The sequence below is a fragment of the Thamnophis sirtalis genome, unplaced genomic scaffold, assembly GCF_051295495.1.
Source record: "Thamnophis sirtalis isolate CommonGarterSnake01/CBP01778 unplaced genomic scaffold, rThaSir2_p1.2 scaffold_9, whole genome shotgun sequence".
NCBI classification, from domain to species: domain Eukaryota; kingdom Metazoa; phylum Chordata; class Lepidosauria; order Squamata; family Natricidae; genus Thamnophis; species Thamnophis sirtalis.
This window is the reverse complement of record NW_028261389.1, coordinates 229,025-245,696: the sequence shown is the minus strand read 5'-3', so window position 1 is coordinate 245,696 and position 16,672 is coordinate 229,025. Positions and strand designations below refer to the sequence as shown.

Here is a 16,672-nt window from a genome sequence, read left to right as displayed (position 1 = left end):
ATAGTGGGCATCCCTGACTTACTCCTTTCATTATTTTAAAGGTCTCTGTACTTTCCCCATTTAATAATATATTATATTTGCCTTTTGGGTGGAGTATATTATGCTTATAGTATTAGACATTTAAGGCATTGGAAATTAAGCTAAGAATAATTAAATAAGGAGTATGATTGTAAATTATGATTGTTGGCACAAAATATTTGTACCCAGATGAACACTGTTTAATGAAAAATGGGTTGCTTATATCAACATTATATATATATAGCCATACCCTTACTGGGATTCGAACCTGGGCTGTATTGCATCTTAGGCAAACGTCTTAGCCATCAAGCCACAGGTCTCCTCCTTATCAGCTGAAGCCAGGGAAGAAGGTATATATTAGTGTCACAACCCCTGGTAAGGGTATGGCTAGCTGATGAGAGCTAAATAGCTTGAAATAGATCTATACTAGTCTCCCTTTATTTATTTATCAGCACAAATAAAAACACACACACACACACACACACACACACACACATATATATATATATACACACACATACATACATATACATACATACATACACATATACATATACACACACACACACACACACACATGATGGCTGGGGAGATGTTGGGGGGGGGCAGGTGGGTAGGTGGGAAGAGTTAAAGTGAGCTGAGTCTCCTGATCCAGTTGCAAAGGGTGAACGGGGCAGAAACGATACAGACTCCTCCTTCCTTGTTCCAGAACGGAAGGAATAGAAGCTGCGGAAGGTTAGATTTTAGGAACTTGCTCTTGACAGATACAACGGTCGATCAGTGGGACAGGTGGCCCTTGCTGGGAGATTCCTCCTCCTACACTGGAGGTTTTCCCACAGAGATTGGGGGGAGGGGGTTGGCTTCTGTGTGGGGCTGCAGTGTGGGGAATCCCAGAGAATGCAGGATCTTGAGAGCCTCTCTTGCCCCTTCACGCTCTCGGATTCTGTGGCCAGAGGAGAGTGAGAAATGATGTATTGCAGCACCGGAGGCAAAAGGCCTGAAGGGGCAAGAGGCGCCCCATAGGGAGTTATGCAAAACACAATACGCATTTAATCGGCATATCACAAAGGATCCGATGGGGCCGTGGCATTTGCCTGTGGGTGAGGGCAGTTGTAGTGGGATGAAGACCATGGCTTGAACTGGAGGAAGAGCGGAAGGGAGAGGCTGGGGAGGGGCGGCTTGGCCTCCCAGGGCGCCTGCCATCGCTTAGCACCTCCGGCAGCCCTGAGCCTTTTCTGGCTGAGCTGACAGTTTCATCCTCCCTTGCCTGACAGCCCCATTTCTTCTCCTTCAGCAAGCAGGCAGTTCCCGCTTCCTTTCCAAGGTCACGTCTGCCCACACTTAAGCCGTGATTAAGTCAGGTCTGTAACATCTTTTTCTTGACAACAGCACATTCGTGGTTTGCAACTGGCTTCACTCAGGACACCTTCTGGATTTATTTCTCGATTTGCATATATAGCTCAATTTATTTATATAACTGAGAGGCAGACAATCAATAGTTATACCGGAGTCACAACTGTTAAAATACTTTATAAAGAATAGCTACAAACAAGATACATAATAAAAATGAGTCTGTGGAGCACAACACAACCCCCCTGCAGGTTCCCCAGGGACCCCCGAAGTTGCTGGAAGAACCACGTTCCTCTTCCTCTGGAAGGTTAACAGGGACGGGGCTAAACTCACCTGGTGTGTGTGTGGGGGGGAGGTCCCAGTGTCCCAGAGGGTGGTGGGCACAGGAGGGAAGACATCTGGCCTGCGTCTCATTAGGCGGGACCTGCCGCACTCTGTCCTTGTGGACATGATGGGATGGGTGGACGGGATTGGGAAGAGGAGGCCCTTCGGATAACCTGGCCAGGTGAGGTCCAGCACCTAGAATCGCACCTGGAAGTAACTGGCAGCCAATGAAGCGCCTGGAGCAGGCGTGACCCCTGCCATCCTAGAGGCACGCGTAAAGGCAGCCACGTTCTGTACCCACTGGAATTTCCAGACACTCTTCAAGGGAAGCTCCATGTACGTGCAAACTCTTGGGAGTAATCCACTCTGGAGGTGACTGTGGGCAGAGCCCCATGGGCCAGGAAGGGGTGCAGATGCCGCACAACACAGAGGATTTTTCTAAGAGTTCCCACCCAAGGACACTTTGCTTCCAGCTGGCTTCAGAGGGCACTCCGAGTCCAAGAAGAGTGGCCACCGGAGGGGAGTGGGGGGGGGCGCTTCTTGGTCCAGGAAAGAGGCGGCTCCCCTCCCTTGGCACGGCTGCTGCACCTCAGAGCCTCAGGATGAGGGGTTTGGGGCACAGAGGCCAGGGGCTCTCCGGGATCTTAGCTCCAGGCCTTCCCTCGGAACAAGGCAGAATCTGTACAGGCCCTCCCCACGGAAAAGGGGGGGTCTCAGAGGGGATTTGGAAAAGCCCACAAACCCAGCTGGCAGGAGGGAGGTTTGGGGGGCAGCTGTTTCCATGCAGAGCTGGCCGGCCCCCCTCCGGGTCATCCTGCAAGGGTTTTTTTCCCCCCCCGAGTGGCCGTCACAGGAGGCATTCTGTCAGGGGGGGGGGGAGCCGTGGGGGCTGGCGGGCTGCTTGTTCCTGATCAACCTCTGGGTTCCATTTACTCTGAACATAATTAATTCCAGGACACCGCAGTGGCTGACAAGTTTCAATAATTAGTACAATCAAATCCCTGTAATTGGAATAGTATTTGCAAGCCCTTGGAAGGGCTGCGCTCGGGGTCTCCATGGAGCTTCCTCTCTCTGCGTGGCATATGCGTGTGCACCAGGCCTGCAAAGCCACACAAGGCACCAGTGTCTGTGGCGGAGAGAGGCCGGCTTGCACGACCCAGCACAAAAGCCAGCTCTGGATCTCGGAGCCCCCCCCCCGCCCCCCAGCAACAGGAAGCAGTGGTTCGTTCTGCTGGATCAGCACCATGGACAGCAGCCAGGCCACCTTCCCCTTGCCTGAAGCGCCCCCCCCCCCCGGCTTTGAAAGTCCAGATGCCCCGAAAGGCTGAAAGGCTACTGGCCTCGCTCTCCATCTGAAGCCCTTTTGGGAGGAGAAATTCCTCCTCTTCCAAGCCCAGCACTGCAAGTCGATTCGGAAATTCATCCTTTCTGCAGGAGGGGCTGAATCCCACCCCTCCCTCGTGCACCAACCACAATTCAAGCCAATTCTTGAATTGAATCTTTGGCGGCTTTTGTGCTCAAAACTCTGCCCAGCTGTGGCTCAGCCTTATCTTCCCGGGGGTGGGCAGGGGGGCTGAGGGCCGTCTCAGGGCTTTGGCACCACTGAGACTTGCAGAGCTCCGAGTCCACTTGTGGCGGGAGGCCTTCCTTTCTGCCAGTGGTGGCGGAGGCCGGATGAGCAGCCCCTCCCTCCCTCGTGTCACAGGGTGGGCAGGGCAACCTCCCCACTACCAGGGCCCAGGAACCCCGTGGAGACTCCAAATGCCAGGCTCCTGCGGCTGTGCCACTTTCCCCAGAGACGAGGGTGAGAGGAAAGCCGGTCGCAAGGTGACCTGAAATTCTGGGAGTGCCGTTTGGTGCCATGTTGGGGTCTGGCTAAGCAGAGAAATGTCCCCCGTCACTCCAAATGCCAGCCCTGGGAGGTGACCTTGCCACCATTGCCACCATTGTGCCAAGACTGTGCGCCCCAGGCGTGCGGGGTGAAAGAGGTAAGCGCTCCGTCTGTCGTGTGGCCCCTGATGTACAAGGGCCCCACCCGTTTATTTGCTGGGATCGCTTCTAATCAGCTCTGCCAACACCCGAGACGCAGCACCGGGACGGAGGCAGTGCCAGCCTATCTGCGAATCAGTTGCCCATCCAGGGAGGAAGGGGCATCAGCCGGCCTCCACCCAGCAAGGAAGGGATGGGAACTGATCCACCTACGCAGAAGAAAGTGGTTTCCTCCCCCCTTCATGTGGGGCCCATGAGAAACGGGGCTGCCCAGGATCTTCGTGATGGCAGCTTGTCCAACAGAAACATGCCTGGATTCCTCTTTGCTCCTTCAAATAGTTTTGGGGAGCAGCATCTCTGCAGAGCTCTTCTCCGGCTGAAAGAGCCCCAGGGCAGCCGGGGGCCCTGTCCTCAATCAACACCCCCCGCCCACCCACCCCGTGGATGACGCCCCCTCAAGAGGAAGGCGCCCCCAGGGCAAAGGGCTTCTAGTGAAGCAGAGCTGCTATTCAACCGGTTCCCACCGGTAAGGAAAATTTGACCTAATTCGCAGAACTGGTAGTGACCTCTGGCTGGCCCCGCCCCGCGCCCAGTTGCCACCCGCTCGCCCCGCTGCCGCTCACTCGCCCAGCCCGCTCAATGCTCGCCCTGCCCATCCCAGCCCTATATAGGTTGCCTTCGCCACACGGCCCAGCTAATCCCCTTGCCTGTCGCCTCCGCACGAAATGGAAAAAATCTAACTGGCAGGGCCCCCAGAACAGGTGCAAAGGGACCTCCAGTCCACCTTGTGCAACCCCACCCGGGCTGCGTGTCTGTGGGTAGGGAAGCAAAAGACCAGTGGGGGCCCCTCCCCACCCAAGCAAAAAGGACAGCGCCCGGCCCAGCTTCTCACTACTTTTATTTGCTTCCAAAGCTCGACTTAAATCATTTCTCCTGCTTGCTCATCAAGAGGCCAGGTGCAGCTGCTGGGGGCGGTTTGGGGAGCGCTCCTCCTCCTCCTCCTCCTCCTCCTCCTCCTCCTCCCCTGCTTTGCAGGGCCTGCTCCCTAGAGGTCTGAGTGCCTCCCTGTGCCCCTGCAGGCGCCAGGCTCTAGCTGCAGGCACAGGCTGTGGCGGTGGGGGGGGGGCAGGGAGGTGGAGGGTCTCAGCGACTGTAGCCAAATTCATCTGCATCGTCAGCGCGGAAATCTCCATAACGCCACAGGTTCAGCTACAAGGAGACAAGGCAGCGGAATGAGCCCCCCGGGGAGAGAGCCCCCGCCCACTCAGACAGGGTGTGTGGGGGGTGTTTCCCTCACCCCACCCCCCCCATGGGGGGAAGACCTCGGCCCACTTACCCGGGCACTCTTGGCAGCCTCCTGCGCATTCACGTATTCAGTGATCTGGAAGAGGGAGGCGGAGTCAGAGCCCATTGGCCCCAGAGTCCCTCCCCCCCCGGTCCCCCCTCCCCCCCCGCCCTCCCGCAGGGCTCACCACTTTCTGGAATTGCTTCTCCTTGCGGGCCTCCACCATGACCAGCCCCGTCTTGACCAGCCCCAGCCCCACATCGGCCTTGGAGTCGGCAAACTGCAGCGTGACGTGGGTGCAGCTGGGCCCCACGTACTCCACGTTCAGCAGGCACTGCGTGTTCTGGATGTCCCGCACGGCGCTGTCCACCGCGTCCGCCCGGGCCTCCTCCTGCAAGGGACGGAGGCTGTCGGTCAAGCGGGGATGGGGAGCGCCAGGACAGAGACGGGGCGCAGAGCAGCCTTGCTTTGATGGAAGCGCAGCCCCCCCCCCTTGTGCCTGCCGAAGGGGGAAGGGGCGCTGCCGGAGGGAGACCCCTCTGTGGACCTAAGGGCCCCCCCACCCCCCATGGACAGGCTGGCTTCCAGTGAGCTCTCAGAGCCCCAAATGAAAAGAAGACACGACACGGTCCCCCTCCCAGGACACAAAGGCCACAACGCAGCTCCCCAAAGTATCAGCATCCATAACCACAAACGCAAAAGCAATGAAGAGCATAAATCAAATTTAAAAGGTTCAAAGGGGGTTCAGCTGCCCACCATCAATCCCCCCCCCTTGTTCCTCTGCTGCCGTCCCTGGGGGGGCTACAGGGGGGCTTCCTGCCCAGTAAACCAGCCCTGGACTTACATCTTGAGGCACCTGGATGAAGGCAAACTTGTACTCGGTGGCCTGGGCGGGCAGGACCCGTGTGCCAAAGGCCGGTGGCAGGGTGGCCAGGCGGGTGGAAGGCAGGGTCTCCTTCTGGGGGGGGGGGGAGAGAAGGAAAGCAGGGGATTAGTGGCTGCAGCGGCCCATTGACGCCCCCCCCCCCGACTATGGCCGCAACTGTTCCAAGCAGCCAGGATGGCAGCCAAAGGTGGCACCACCTGAATCTTGGCAACCTCTCCCCCCCCCCCAATTTCTCCGGCCCCAGAGCCCCCCCCCTGTCCTGGGCAGCTGCTTCTGGTGCTTGGAGCCACTGCAGCCGCTTCCTTCCGGGTGTCAAAGGGGAGGGGAGAATACCCTGCGCCACCCCTCCCCACCGGCCCTCCCCACTCACATTTCCGTAGTCGATGTAGAAGATGTGCACTTTGGCCAGGGACTCCACCTTCTCCACCCGCGCCCGGTACCTTGGGGAGGGCGGGGGGGAGAAGTCACAGCTGGGCATGAGCTCTGCCCAGGGGGGGCAGGGAAGGGCCTCTGACCCCCCCTGCTCTGCCAAACTCTGCCTGCTCCTCGGCTTCCCTTGCCCCTGGCCCCTCCCGTCCGTCCTTCCTTCGTCCCCAGGGCCTCTCCCGGCAGCCCCAGGCCCCAGGGACCGGCTTCCCCTTCTGGACGTACACGGGTCCCCCTCGAAAAGCCCAAGCCCGCCCCCTCCCTCTTGCGACCGGCTGGGAGACGGGTGGGAGCGGTCTACCCGGAGGGCACCAGAGGGCATAGGTCCTGCCGTGGGTTCCTGGTGAGGAAAGGGGTGCCTGGTGCCAGTCGGCCTGGCAGGAAAGGCTCGCTCTGGCTGGGGCAGGGGGTCTCTGGGTGACCAAGGCATACCATTCTCCATCTACAAATTTGGCAATGCAGAAGTCCCCACGACGGGGTGTGTAGGCCCCCTCCACGGGGGGACAGGCAGCAATCTCGCCCCGCATGCTCTCCATCAACTTCTCCAGCTGGGTCCCTGCGGGGGGGGGGGGGGTTAGAAGGGGAGGAAGTGTGAGTCAGGCTGGCCAGCCCCCTCCCCCCCCCAATCCTAGCCTGATCATCCCCCGGGCACTGTGGCCAGCTCTTGTGTCCTGGCCTCCCCTCCATCCCCCCCCCGGGGCCATCTTCCCCAACCAGAGCCCCCAGCTGCCTCTGCCCCCTAAGCAGCCCTCCCACCCCCAGCTGCCCCTCACCCGTCTCCACATCCTGCACGTAGAAGTGGAGGTCGTCGGTGACCTCGGTCACGAAGACCGGCTTATAGTTGGCCGTGCGCTCCTTCTCCTCGACTGTGGGCACCACGTCTTCCACGGGGGGCTCTTCGTACTGTGACCACACCTGGGGAAGAGAGGCGTGGCGGGGAGGGGGCTTAGCACAGCAGCCCACCCTAGGGGAGAGCCAGCCCGCTTTCCATGCTAACCCAAACTGCGCAGCCGAGTCTTCCAGGCGGGGAGCAGCACAACTGCCCCCCCCCCCAACATTTGAACGCTGATTATTCCATTGGTTGCCCATCACCAAGGATTTAACTCTTGGTGGCCGATGGGGGCCCTCCAGCAACCCCCCCCCCGAGGCCCCCACCAACAGCCTTCTGCCCCACACCCACCACTGCCCTCAGCAGCTGCTCCAGCTTCCCGATGCTCTCCCAGGGCAGCCCCACATGGGGCCCACGGCAGGGAATTCGACTGTCCGAAGACCCTCCTGCCCCCCCTCCGCCCCCCGGTCCAAGAAGAGGCACAGCTGGCACACCAGGCGACCCCTCCTGGCCACGGCTGCCCCCCCCCACTCCTCCAGCAACTCACGCCACTTCCACCAAGCGGCCCCTCGTGCTCAGAAGCCGCCGTTGGATCCTCCCTGGGGGCCCCAGGGGGACAACCTGAGGGGGCCCATTGGCTGTCTGGGCAGCCCATCTTAAGTGGGGGGGGGGGCTGTGGCCTGGGGCTTATGAACCTTTCAGGCCAGCAAGAGAATGGGAGGGAAGGGCTTTCCCCAGGGGAAAGGATCCCCCTGATCCCCTCCCCCGCCACAGGGGCCCCACTCAGCCGTCCGAAAGGCACCCGCTTCTCTCCTGCCCAGCCGATGCCGCTTCTCAGGAGGGAACCTCTGATCACCACCAGCCCAATCTCCTTCCTCCCCTTCCCATCCTCCCCAGCCGCTCTTCATGGCCGATTCCTATGCAGCCCCCACCGGCCCTGCCTGGTTCCCCCACCCGCAGAGGGTGGCCCTTTATTGGGCCTATTGGGGGTCTTTCAGCAGCCCCTCCCCACCGGAAGACCCGGGGAGGGAGACGGCCCCAGACCCAAAGGCCTTCCCAGAGGCCCTGTGGGGTGAAGAGGGGGGAGCCCCTCCGGCTGCTTATTTAATTTTAGCCGTTCTTTATCTTCCAATGGAAATGAAGTTATGATTCGGTTGCTTTGAATGCTGACTTCTCCCCTCTGGTTCTCTTAATGCCACCGGCTGCCTAATTGGCTGGAAGCAGATCAGTCCCCTAAAGGGGCAAACAGGCTCCCCACCTCCTTCGCTGCCCCCTTTCCTGGGCAGCTCTTGAGAGCATCTCCCTCCGCCCATCTTCTGCCCGGGAGCCAGAGAGGGGTCAGGTATGACAGCCCCCCCCCCTCATTTCCTTCCCTGGTGACCTTCAAGGTCCCCAAGGGGCCCCTCTTGAAAAGTGGGGGCAGAGGGAGAGATGCAACCTTCAAACGGTCATTTTCTGCACCGGAGCTCCTCTGGGCCAGTTCGGGGAGCAGGGGGCACAGGGGGCACAGGGGGGCAAGAGAGGTGCCTGCCAGGGGCAGCCACAGCAGCATCGGGGGGGGGCAGGTGGGGGGGGAGTGTCCAGACGGACCCAGCACTCAGGGGTGGGGGTGGGGGTGGGGGGGGGGCAAGAAACTGACCAGATGCTTGCAAGGAAGATTCAGATCAGCTGGTCGGCCTGAAGCCACACAGGGGAAGGCAGGCCCCCTCCCCCCTTGGCAAGGCTGCTGCTTGGACCCTTCCTGGCAGGCTGCCCGAGTGGGCAAAGGGTCCCTAAGATCCGCTGGGTGCAGGAGGGCAAAGGCGGGTGCTGCCCCCCCCTCCGCCCCCGTGCTTCTGGGCAGCAGTGGGTGAGGACCCCCAAGCCCCTTTCAGGTAGCAGAGCTTGGAAGGGGGGCCCCTGGGAGCGAGCCCAGTCCAGCCACCCCAGCTCAGCACCCCCCCCCCCGGTGTGCCTGAGTGGTACCTTCTCCTTCTTCTGCTTGGCGGCGGCCTCGGCCACCGTCAGGGGCTTGAAGTAGTTGCTGCGCTCGGCCGTGAAGTGGACCTTGGAGAGAGCCTGCTCCACCAGGGCCACCGAGAGGTTGAGCCCCTCGATGTGCAGCCAGCCAATGAAGTTCCCGGCCTTGTCCATGCTCTCCACCTCCACCTCCACCTGCAAAGGGGACAAAGCAGCCGGCAGCTGTGGGGCAGCCGAGGCAACGAGGGCACTGCCGCCCCCCCCCAGCCGTGCCATCGGCCCCACAGAGACACCCTCCGTCGGGTGGGGAGCCCCCACCAGTCCCCCAGCCCGGGCTCCTGCCCCCCCCCCGTCTCCCCCTGAGGAAAGAGCAGCCCACCCCCGCCCCAGACGGCAGCCGCCGGTGACTTTGCTCAGAGCGCCAGACGGAGGGCGAGCAAGAGCCGCCAGGCAGCAGAGGGGCCGCCCTCCATCCGTCTTGTGAGCCCACCTGCGCAGCGGCCTCTCCCGGGGCAAGCCTGCGCGTGGAGCCTGGGCGGCAGCTTTTGGGCCTGGCCTCTGCTGCTGCAGGGGAGGGGCAGGAGCCCCTTGCAGAAGAGCCGCCCTGAAAGCCCCCTGGGCAGGAGGGAGGAGAGCTCTCGGATGGCTGCCCCCTCCCTCCCTGCCTCCACCCTCCATCCGGGCCAGAGGGCACCGGCCTGGCTTGCCATAAAACTCGGCCCTCCTGGCCGCAAACGCCTGTATTCATTCCAGCCGTTTCAAGCCACGTTGAACTGGCTCAGAGATCATTTTAGCCCACCACCCAAAATCCACTTGGGGAGGGGACACCAGCCCAGAGCCCCTCTCTCAGGGCAGGCTGTCCCACGGCTTCCCAGTCACGGCCGAGGATGCCCTGGCCTTTTTTCGCTTCAGGAGGGAAGGCAGGGAGGGAAGAAGCAAGCAGGCCCCTGCGGCTTCCAATCCACGCTCCCCCCCTCCCTGGAGACCCCCCCCACCCCCCCACCCTGTGGATGAGCAACAGACACCCCCCCACCGCCAAGACCGTGCCAGGCCCCAGGACTGCTTAGAGCTCCTTTAGGCTCCCTTGCCATGGCTTTGCCCCACGTCCAGCCACCTCCAAGCCTCCCTCCCTCCCTCCCTCAGCCGCTGGGGGCCCCAGCCAGCCAGCCCAGGGCCAGGGCAGGCCTTCCGCAGAGGAAGGAAGCGTGGCCTCCCCATGGCCTTCCCGGGGGCTCCCCACCCCTATGGCTGCCCTGGCACGACTGGCCCACCCAGGCCTCCTCTGCCACCCATCACAGATGCGTGATGGGTGGCAGCAGCCCCTCTATGCTGTCTCCTGCTCCGCCCATCAGACGAGGACGGCCTGGAGGGTTGCCCATCAGGCTCAGGAAGCACAGGAGGAGGAGGAGGAGGAGGAGATGCCGGCTGTGGGGCAGAGGGGAGCAGTGCCCAAGCGGGCTCAGAGGAAGCCCCCTCCCCCTCAGAGGCAGAGGGGCAGGAGGATGCATTTCCCCGGCCCTTCTGCTCTGCCCCCCCAAAAGGAAGAAGGGGCCAAATGAAGAAAGTGGAGGGCAGAGTTCAAAAGATGGAAGAAAAAAATGAGCAAAGAGGTAAGAAAACTGTGGATACTGAAACAAAGTGAGTGTGGTTGGTAATGGCAAGAGCGGAATATGGAAAGGGGAGATGGATGGATTGGAAATCTACTCCAGTCTTCAAAGCACAGAAGGAGGAAAGAGAGGAAAATTGACGGAGATAAGGAGAGAAATCTTCAGAGAAGCACTAGCAATAACCAAAGATAAGCTGACGGAAAGAGCAGATGCTGGGTTTCTAGCTTTTATGAGATACGAAAGGAACAACATGTTGCAAAGAGAAGTTCATACAAGATTTATTAAGAAAGTAACTAGAACATAATGCTACAAATGGGAAGAGTTATAAGACTGCACTATTACTGGAAAGATACAGGATGATGCAATGAAAATGTATAATAAAAACTAAGCTAAATTTAGTTTACTAGTAGTACGTATAAAATGAAGTGCCAATAGCTATAGTTAAATAATGATTAATAATAATAATATATAGATATATTAGTTTGATAATATGAAATTTATACAACAACACATGGAGATTATGAGAGGAGGTTTAAAAGCTTTATCTAGAATATGTTATAAAGATGCATTGTGATTGGATGATTTAATAGACTGTTATCATATAATCCTAGTCTGGATTTTGAATATTATATATAAAAGGATGTAAAAACAATTATTAGCCGAATTAAGGTTGAGATATAATAATTGTGATATACATGATCCAGGTGAATTTAAAAGATGTGATTTGATATGAAAAGCAGGTGGTGACTATGGAAGAAATACTGTAACCAACTGACACACTTTCTACAATTTGTAAAGGAAGATTTTTTTTAATAAAATATATTATTTTTTATGTTTGTTTGTCCTTGTTCTAAAATAAACAAAAATTGTTTATTAAAAAAAAAAGGGAAGAAGGGCCAGGCTGATCCCCCAGCGGCCTGTGAGGAGGGTCCTGGAGGAGGAAAAGGCCGCAGAGGGGCTGGGGGGAGAAGGGGCTGCCGACCTATGGCACCTCCATGGGCAGGGATTTCTACAGCGGCCAAACATTCGCCAGCTTCCCATAAGCGAAGGGCAACCTCGGGTGTTTCAATGAGGAGGAAGGGGGGGCTGTACGGAGGCCTCCGCTCACGGTTTCTTCTTCTGGAGAGTCCAGTGCCCCTTGGCCACCGGCCCATTGGCAGACCAGGGTCTCCACAGGCCCCGAGTCCCGGCCCCGCCCTCCTCTGCCCACCTGGAGACCCCAAAGCACCCCAAGGTTTTGCAAGGGCAGCACCCCAGGCGCAGTGGGGAGCAGCAGCTGTGGCCCTGGGCAGCCACCCCCAACCAGCTCCCCACTGCAGCCCGGACAAGCCTTCCTATGAAGCCGGACAGGTTCCCCACAGAAGTGGGCCTTCCAGGGGGGCCTCTGGGCAGCTGTTGGGTCTTGACATTTCCTGGCATGAAACTGATATATACTTGTTTTTATTGTGTTTTTAATGGGGGCCTTAAATGCTAGCAGCATTTCCCCCCTGTGCTTAGCTGGCAGCTGCCACCAGGAGCTTTTCAGAGGAAAAGAGGAAGAGCCGCCTTCCCAAAAGCTCTTTGCCAAAGCGACTCCTTAGTGGGCAGACGCTTCCAACCCCAGGCGGAAAAAGAACTCAGCAAAAATCACCTTGGCCCAAGAAAGTTCTCGGCAGGAGAACCAGTGAAAACCACGGAGACCCTCAGGCCTCGGGTGGGACCCCACCTGGCGCCCTCCAGCTCTGCTCCAGGCAGGTGGAGGTGCCATGAGGCAGAGACGGGAGCCCTGCAGCCGTTGGCTTTAAAGGGGAGGAAGAGGGGTGGGCAGAGCAGGAGGGTCCCGGTGCCAGGGCCAGCAAGGTCTGCAGCTGGGCCTCTCAGCTGCCCCTCGGAGGAAGCAGGGACTCCGCACAGCCCCCAAGAAGGGCAGCCACCGCAGGGGGAGCCCCGGGATCCCTGCCAAGGATGAGCAGGAAGGAAGGAAGCAGCCGAGTTTGAATTTCAGAAACCAGCCCGGATTAGCCACACTTGGGCGCCCCGGCTCACTCAGGCGGCAAGAGCAGAAGCAGGCCCGGGCCGGCCGGGCAAAGGGAAGGCTGAGCCTCGCTGGGCAGGAGATGCGCTGGCAGAACCCTCCGGGTGGCCCTCCAGGCGATGCAGGAATCCCCGGGGAGGAGATGGGCATGCCTGGCAGAGGGGAGACCAGCCCCCCCCACACACAACAGCCGGGCCCCTGGCCCCTGAGCCGTTTCCCCCACCCCAGGGGCTCTCAAGACCCGATGGCTCTCCGGCTCTGCTCCCCAGAGACCCGTTCTGTGGGTCTCCAACCCGCTCCCCCCATTTGTGCAAGGCCAGGAACACGGCATTCCCCCAGCGGCTGGATGGGTGAGACGATGGGTGAAATTCGCATTTTTCTAGCGCTGAATCCGGGTTTTAAAGTGGCCGGAGACCCTGAGCACCCACCCTCTTTTTCCTTCTACCAGGCGGGGTTGGGTTCTGGGCTCCCAACGTCTAACGTCTTGATTTTAAAGGTTTCGTGGCTGTTCTCTTGTGTAACCCACAGCTGCCTTTCTGTTCCAAGCTTTTTCCTCTGACTTATGACCTCAGAATTCCTATCATTTTATGGCAGAAGAGAGAGCCTAAATTCAATAAATGACCAGACGATTCTATGGGGGAAGCAGAGAAGCTGCTTGGAGTTGAGATGATGGGTTCTCTTCTCCCTTAAATTGAGACCCCTGGCCTGGGGAGGAATCAGGGACCCCAAGGGAAAAGCCCTTTGCACATGCTTGGGAGCCCATTCAGTGGAGTCCAGAGGCAAAGCAGTGGCTGTTGGGATGCCACAGAACTTGCACACACACAGCCCAGCCCAGCAGACCCTCACTCTGCCCCTTCGTCCCCAGCGCCTCTTGCTCTCTCCAACAGCCTCAAGCAGCTGGGGGTCCCAGCTGCCCCACTTAGCGCAGCCCACCTGCAAGGGGGCTCCGAGGGCTCCTCCCTAAGCCCACTTGGGCGACCCTCAGGAGGGACCAGGACTCTGAGCCAGGGCGCCTCCCTCCTGCAGGGCTCCCAACCACAACCCGAGCCCACCCGAGAGAAAGCAGCCACGGCTCTCTCCCACAGCAGGCCTGGGCAAGGGGGCCGGTCCCCTGAGCTTGCGGCGGGCCCCATCCTCGCCTGCCCCCCCCCTCCCAAGGCCCAGGCAGCCTCTGTCCCCGAGGGAGCCCCGATTCCTGTCCGGGACGGCAAGATCCCCTGGCAGCCGCCAGGAGAAACGGAGCCAGGAGGGCGGCGGCTCCCGCCCCCCCGCCACCCGTGCCCGAGAGAGGCCCAGCAGGGCTGCGATGGGAGGGCGAAAGGGGTGTCCGGACGGGCTCCCCGAAGGGCCTGAAACCCCCCCCCCCTCTGCAGTCGGCCCTTTGGCGGCGTCGGGACAGCCGGACGGCCCGTTTGTCCACCGCTGGCGCTCCGCTCTACGGGAGGCTGCGCGGCTGGCCGCCTTCCCCGCTAAGCCCCGGAGGGAGGCGGCGAGGCGAGGGGCGGCGTTGCCTGCGCCGAGCGAAGCCGCCCGCCCGCTTGACGCTGCCGCCCTGCCTGCCGAGAAGCCCCTGCGTCAGCAGCAGCGGCAGCGGTGGTGGCGGCGGCGGCGGCGGAGTGAAGGACAAAAGGATGCGAGAGCCGCCCGGGCGGCTGCTACCTGCGCCAATCCCAGGAGCCGCGAGGGGGGCCGCTGCCAGGCGCGACGCCGGCTTAGGATGGTCCGGGGCTCTGCCGCTGCTGCTGCTGCCGCCGCCGCCGCCCCCGCTCGCCCGCCTCCGCCTCCGCCTCCCGCAGCAGTCGCCGGGCTCCGCTGAAAGCTGCAGGCGCGGCGGGTTGCAGGTGCCGCAGCTCCCCGCCGCCGGGCCCCGGAGGGCCGCTCGCCGCCTCGCCCGGGACTCCGCTCGCCGTCCCTGGCCGCCCCGGCCCCCCCGCCCTAGGCGCTGCGCCCCGCCGGCCAGGCAGCGAGGCGCGGGCGAGAGGGAGCCGCCGCCGCCGCCGCGCCGGCCATGGAGCTGCGTCCCCCGCAGCGCCCCCACCGCCGCCGCCACCGCTCTCGCCGCCGCCAGCCCTTGTCCCGCCGCCCAAGGACGCGCCCGCACAGCGTCGGCGCCGCTCGCCCGGGCGCCCAGCGCGGAGTGCCGCGGCGGCCGCCCGCCCCGCCAGCCCCTCGGGAGGCCTGACTCGGGCCTCGGGCGACCCGCCACCGCCTCGGCCGGCCAGCCCCCGCCCGCCGGCCGCTGCGCCCCGTCCCTCCCCCCGATGGAGAACGGCAGCAGCGGCAGCAGCGGCGGCGGCGGCTCCCTGGTCCAGCCGGGCTAAGGCGGGAGGGCGGCTCGCCCCGCCGTCGGCTCCGAGTCCCCGCTATGGTGAAGAATGCTGGCGCCGCACCATGAAGCTCCTGCGGCAGGCTCCTCCGCAGCCCGCCCGGAACGCCGCCCCGCTCGCCTGCCTAGCCTACCTCGTGGCGCAAGCGTGGCTGGTGGCGTGCGCCGTGGCGGCCAGGCCCGGGCCGCAGAGCTGCCCCTCCGTCTGCTCCTGCAGTAAACCAGCTGAGCAAGGTGGTCTGCACGCGGCGGGGCTGGCCGAGGTGCCCCCCGGCATCCCCTCGGGCACGCGCTACCTGAACCTGATGGAGAACGGCATCAAGTGATCCAGGCGGACACCTTCCGCCACCTGCACCACCTGGAGTGCTCCAGCTGGGGCGCAACGCCATCCGGCAGATCGAGGTGGGGCCTTCAACGGGCTGGCCAGCCTGAACACCCTGGAGCTCTTCGACAACTGGCTGACGGTGGTGCCCAGCGGGGCCTTCGAGTACCTCTCCAAGCTGCGGGAGCTCTGGCTGCGCAACAACCCCATCGAGAGCATCTCGTCCTACGCCTTCAACCGCGTCCCCTCCCTCATGCGCCTGGACCTGGGCGAGCTGAAGAAGCTCAAGTACATCTCCGAGGGGGCCTTCGAGGGCTCTACAACCTCAAGTACCTGAACCTGGGCATGTGCGCCATCCGGGAGATGCCCAACCTCTCCCCTCTGGTGGGGCTGGAGGAGCTGGAGATGTCCGGCAACACCTTCCTGGCCATTAAGCCCGGGGCCTTCCACGGACTGAAGTCGCTCAAAAAGCTGTGGATTATGAGCGCCCAGATCGGCGCCATTGAGCGCAACGCCTTCGACGACCTGACGGCGCTGGTGGAGCTCAACCTGGCGCACAACAACCTCACCTCTCTGCCCCACGACCTCTTCGCCCCCCTGAGGTACCTGGTGGAGCTGCACTTGCACCACAACCCCTGGAACTGCGACTGCGACATCTTGTGGCTGTCTTGGTGGCTCCGGGAGTACATCCCCACCAACTCCTCTTGCTGCGGGCGCTGCCACGCCCCACACGCACATGCGGGGAAAGTTCCTGGTGGAAGTGGACCAGACGGCCTTCCAGTGCTCGGCCCCCTCATCCTGGACGCCCCTCGGGACCTCAACATCTCCGAGGGGAGGGTGGCCGAGCTCAAGTGCCGGACCCCCGCCATGTCCTCCGTGCGGTGGCTGCTGCCCAACGGGGACGGTGCTGAGCCACGCCTCCAACCACCCCGAATCTCCGTCCTGAACGACGGCACCCTGAACTTCTCCCAGGTCCTCCTCACGGACACGGGGACGTACACCTGCATGGTGACCAACGTGGCAGGGCACTCCAACGCCTCGGCCTACCTCAACGTGAGCACGGCTGAGCTCAACACCTCCAACTACAGCTTCTTCACCACGGTCACGGTGGAGACCACGGAGACGTCGCCCGAGAACCTCTTCCCCAAGTTCACCAAGCCGGTGCCGACCGCCTCCACGGGCTACCAGCCGGCCTACACCACCACCACACCGTGCTCGTCCAGACGACCAAGACGCCCCTGCAGGACGCCCCCCTGGACGGCAACGACAAGATGCAGACCAGCCTGGACGAGGTGATGAAGAACACCAAGATCATCATCGGCTGCTTTGTGGCCGTG

General features: G+C 61.3%; 2 protein-coding genes across 2 annotated transcripts in view; one reads left to right on the top strand and one right to left on the bottom strand.

Moving 5' to 3' along the window:
- Positions 1–4,561: 4,561 nt before the first annotated feature.
- The window catches only part of SND1 (staphylococcal nuclease and tudor domain containing 1), a gene marked incomplete in the record, with an annotated part of 47,893 nt that continues 35,782 nt past the window's right edge, over positions 4,562–16,672 (bottom strand). The window contains 8 exon segments of the mRNA XM_087722591.1: positions 4,562–4,890; positions 5,018–5,062; positions 5,154–5,357; positions 5,811–5,924; positions 6,223–6,292; positions 6,711–6,834; positions 7,052–7,193; positions 9,073–9,261. Coding sequence (XP_087578717.1) covers positions 4,825–4,890; positions 5,018–5,062; positions 5,154–5,357; positions 5,811–5,924; positions 6,223–6,292; positions 6,711–6,834; positions 7,052–7,193; positions 9,073–9,261 — 954 coding nt within the window.
- The window catches only part of LRRC4 (leucine rich repeat containing 4), a 52,591-nt gene continuing 50,889 nt past the window's right edge, over positions 14,971–16,672 (top strand). Inside the window, 6 exon segments of the mRNA XM_087722482.1 lie at positions 14,971–15,328; positions 15,331–15,375; positions 15,378–15,413; positions 15,416–15,649; positions 15,652–16,584; positions 16,587–16,669. Coding sequence (XP_087578608.1) covers positions 15,079–15,328; positions 15,331–15,375; positions 15,378–15,413; positions 15,416–15,649; positions 15,652–16,584; positions 16,587–16,669 — 1,581 coding nt within the window. The 5' untranslated portion in view covers positions 14,971–15,078.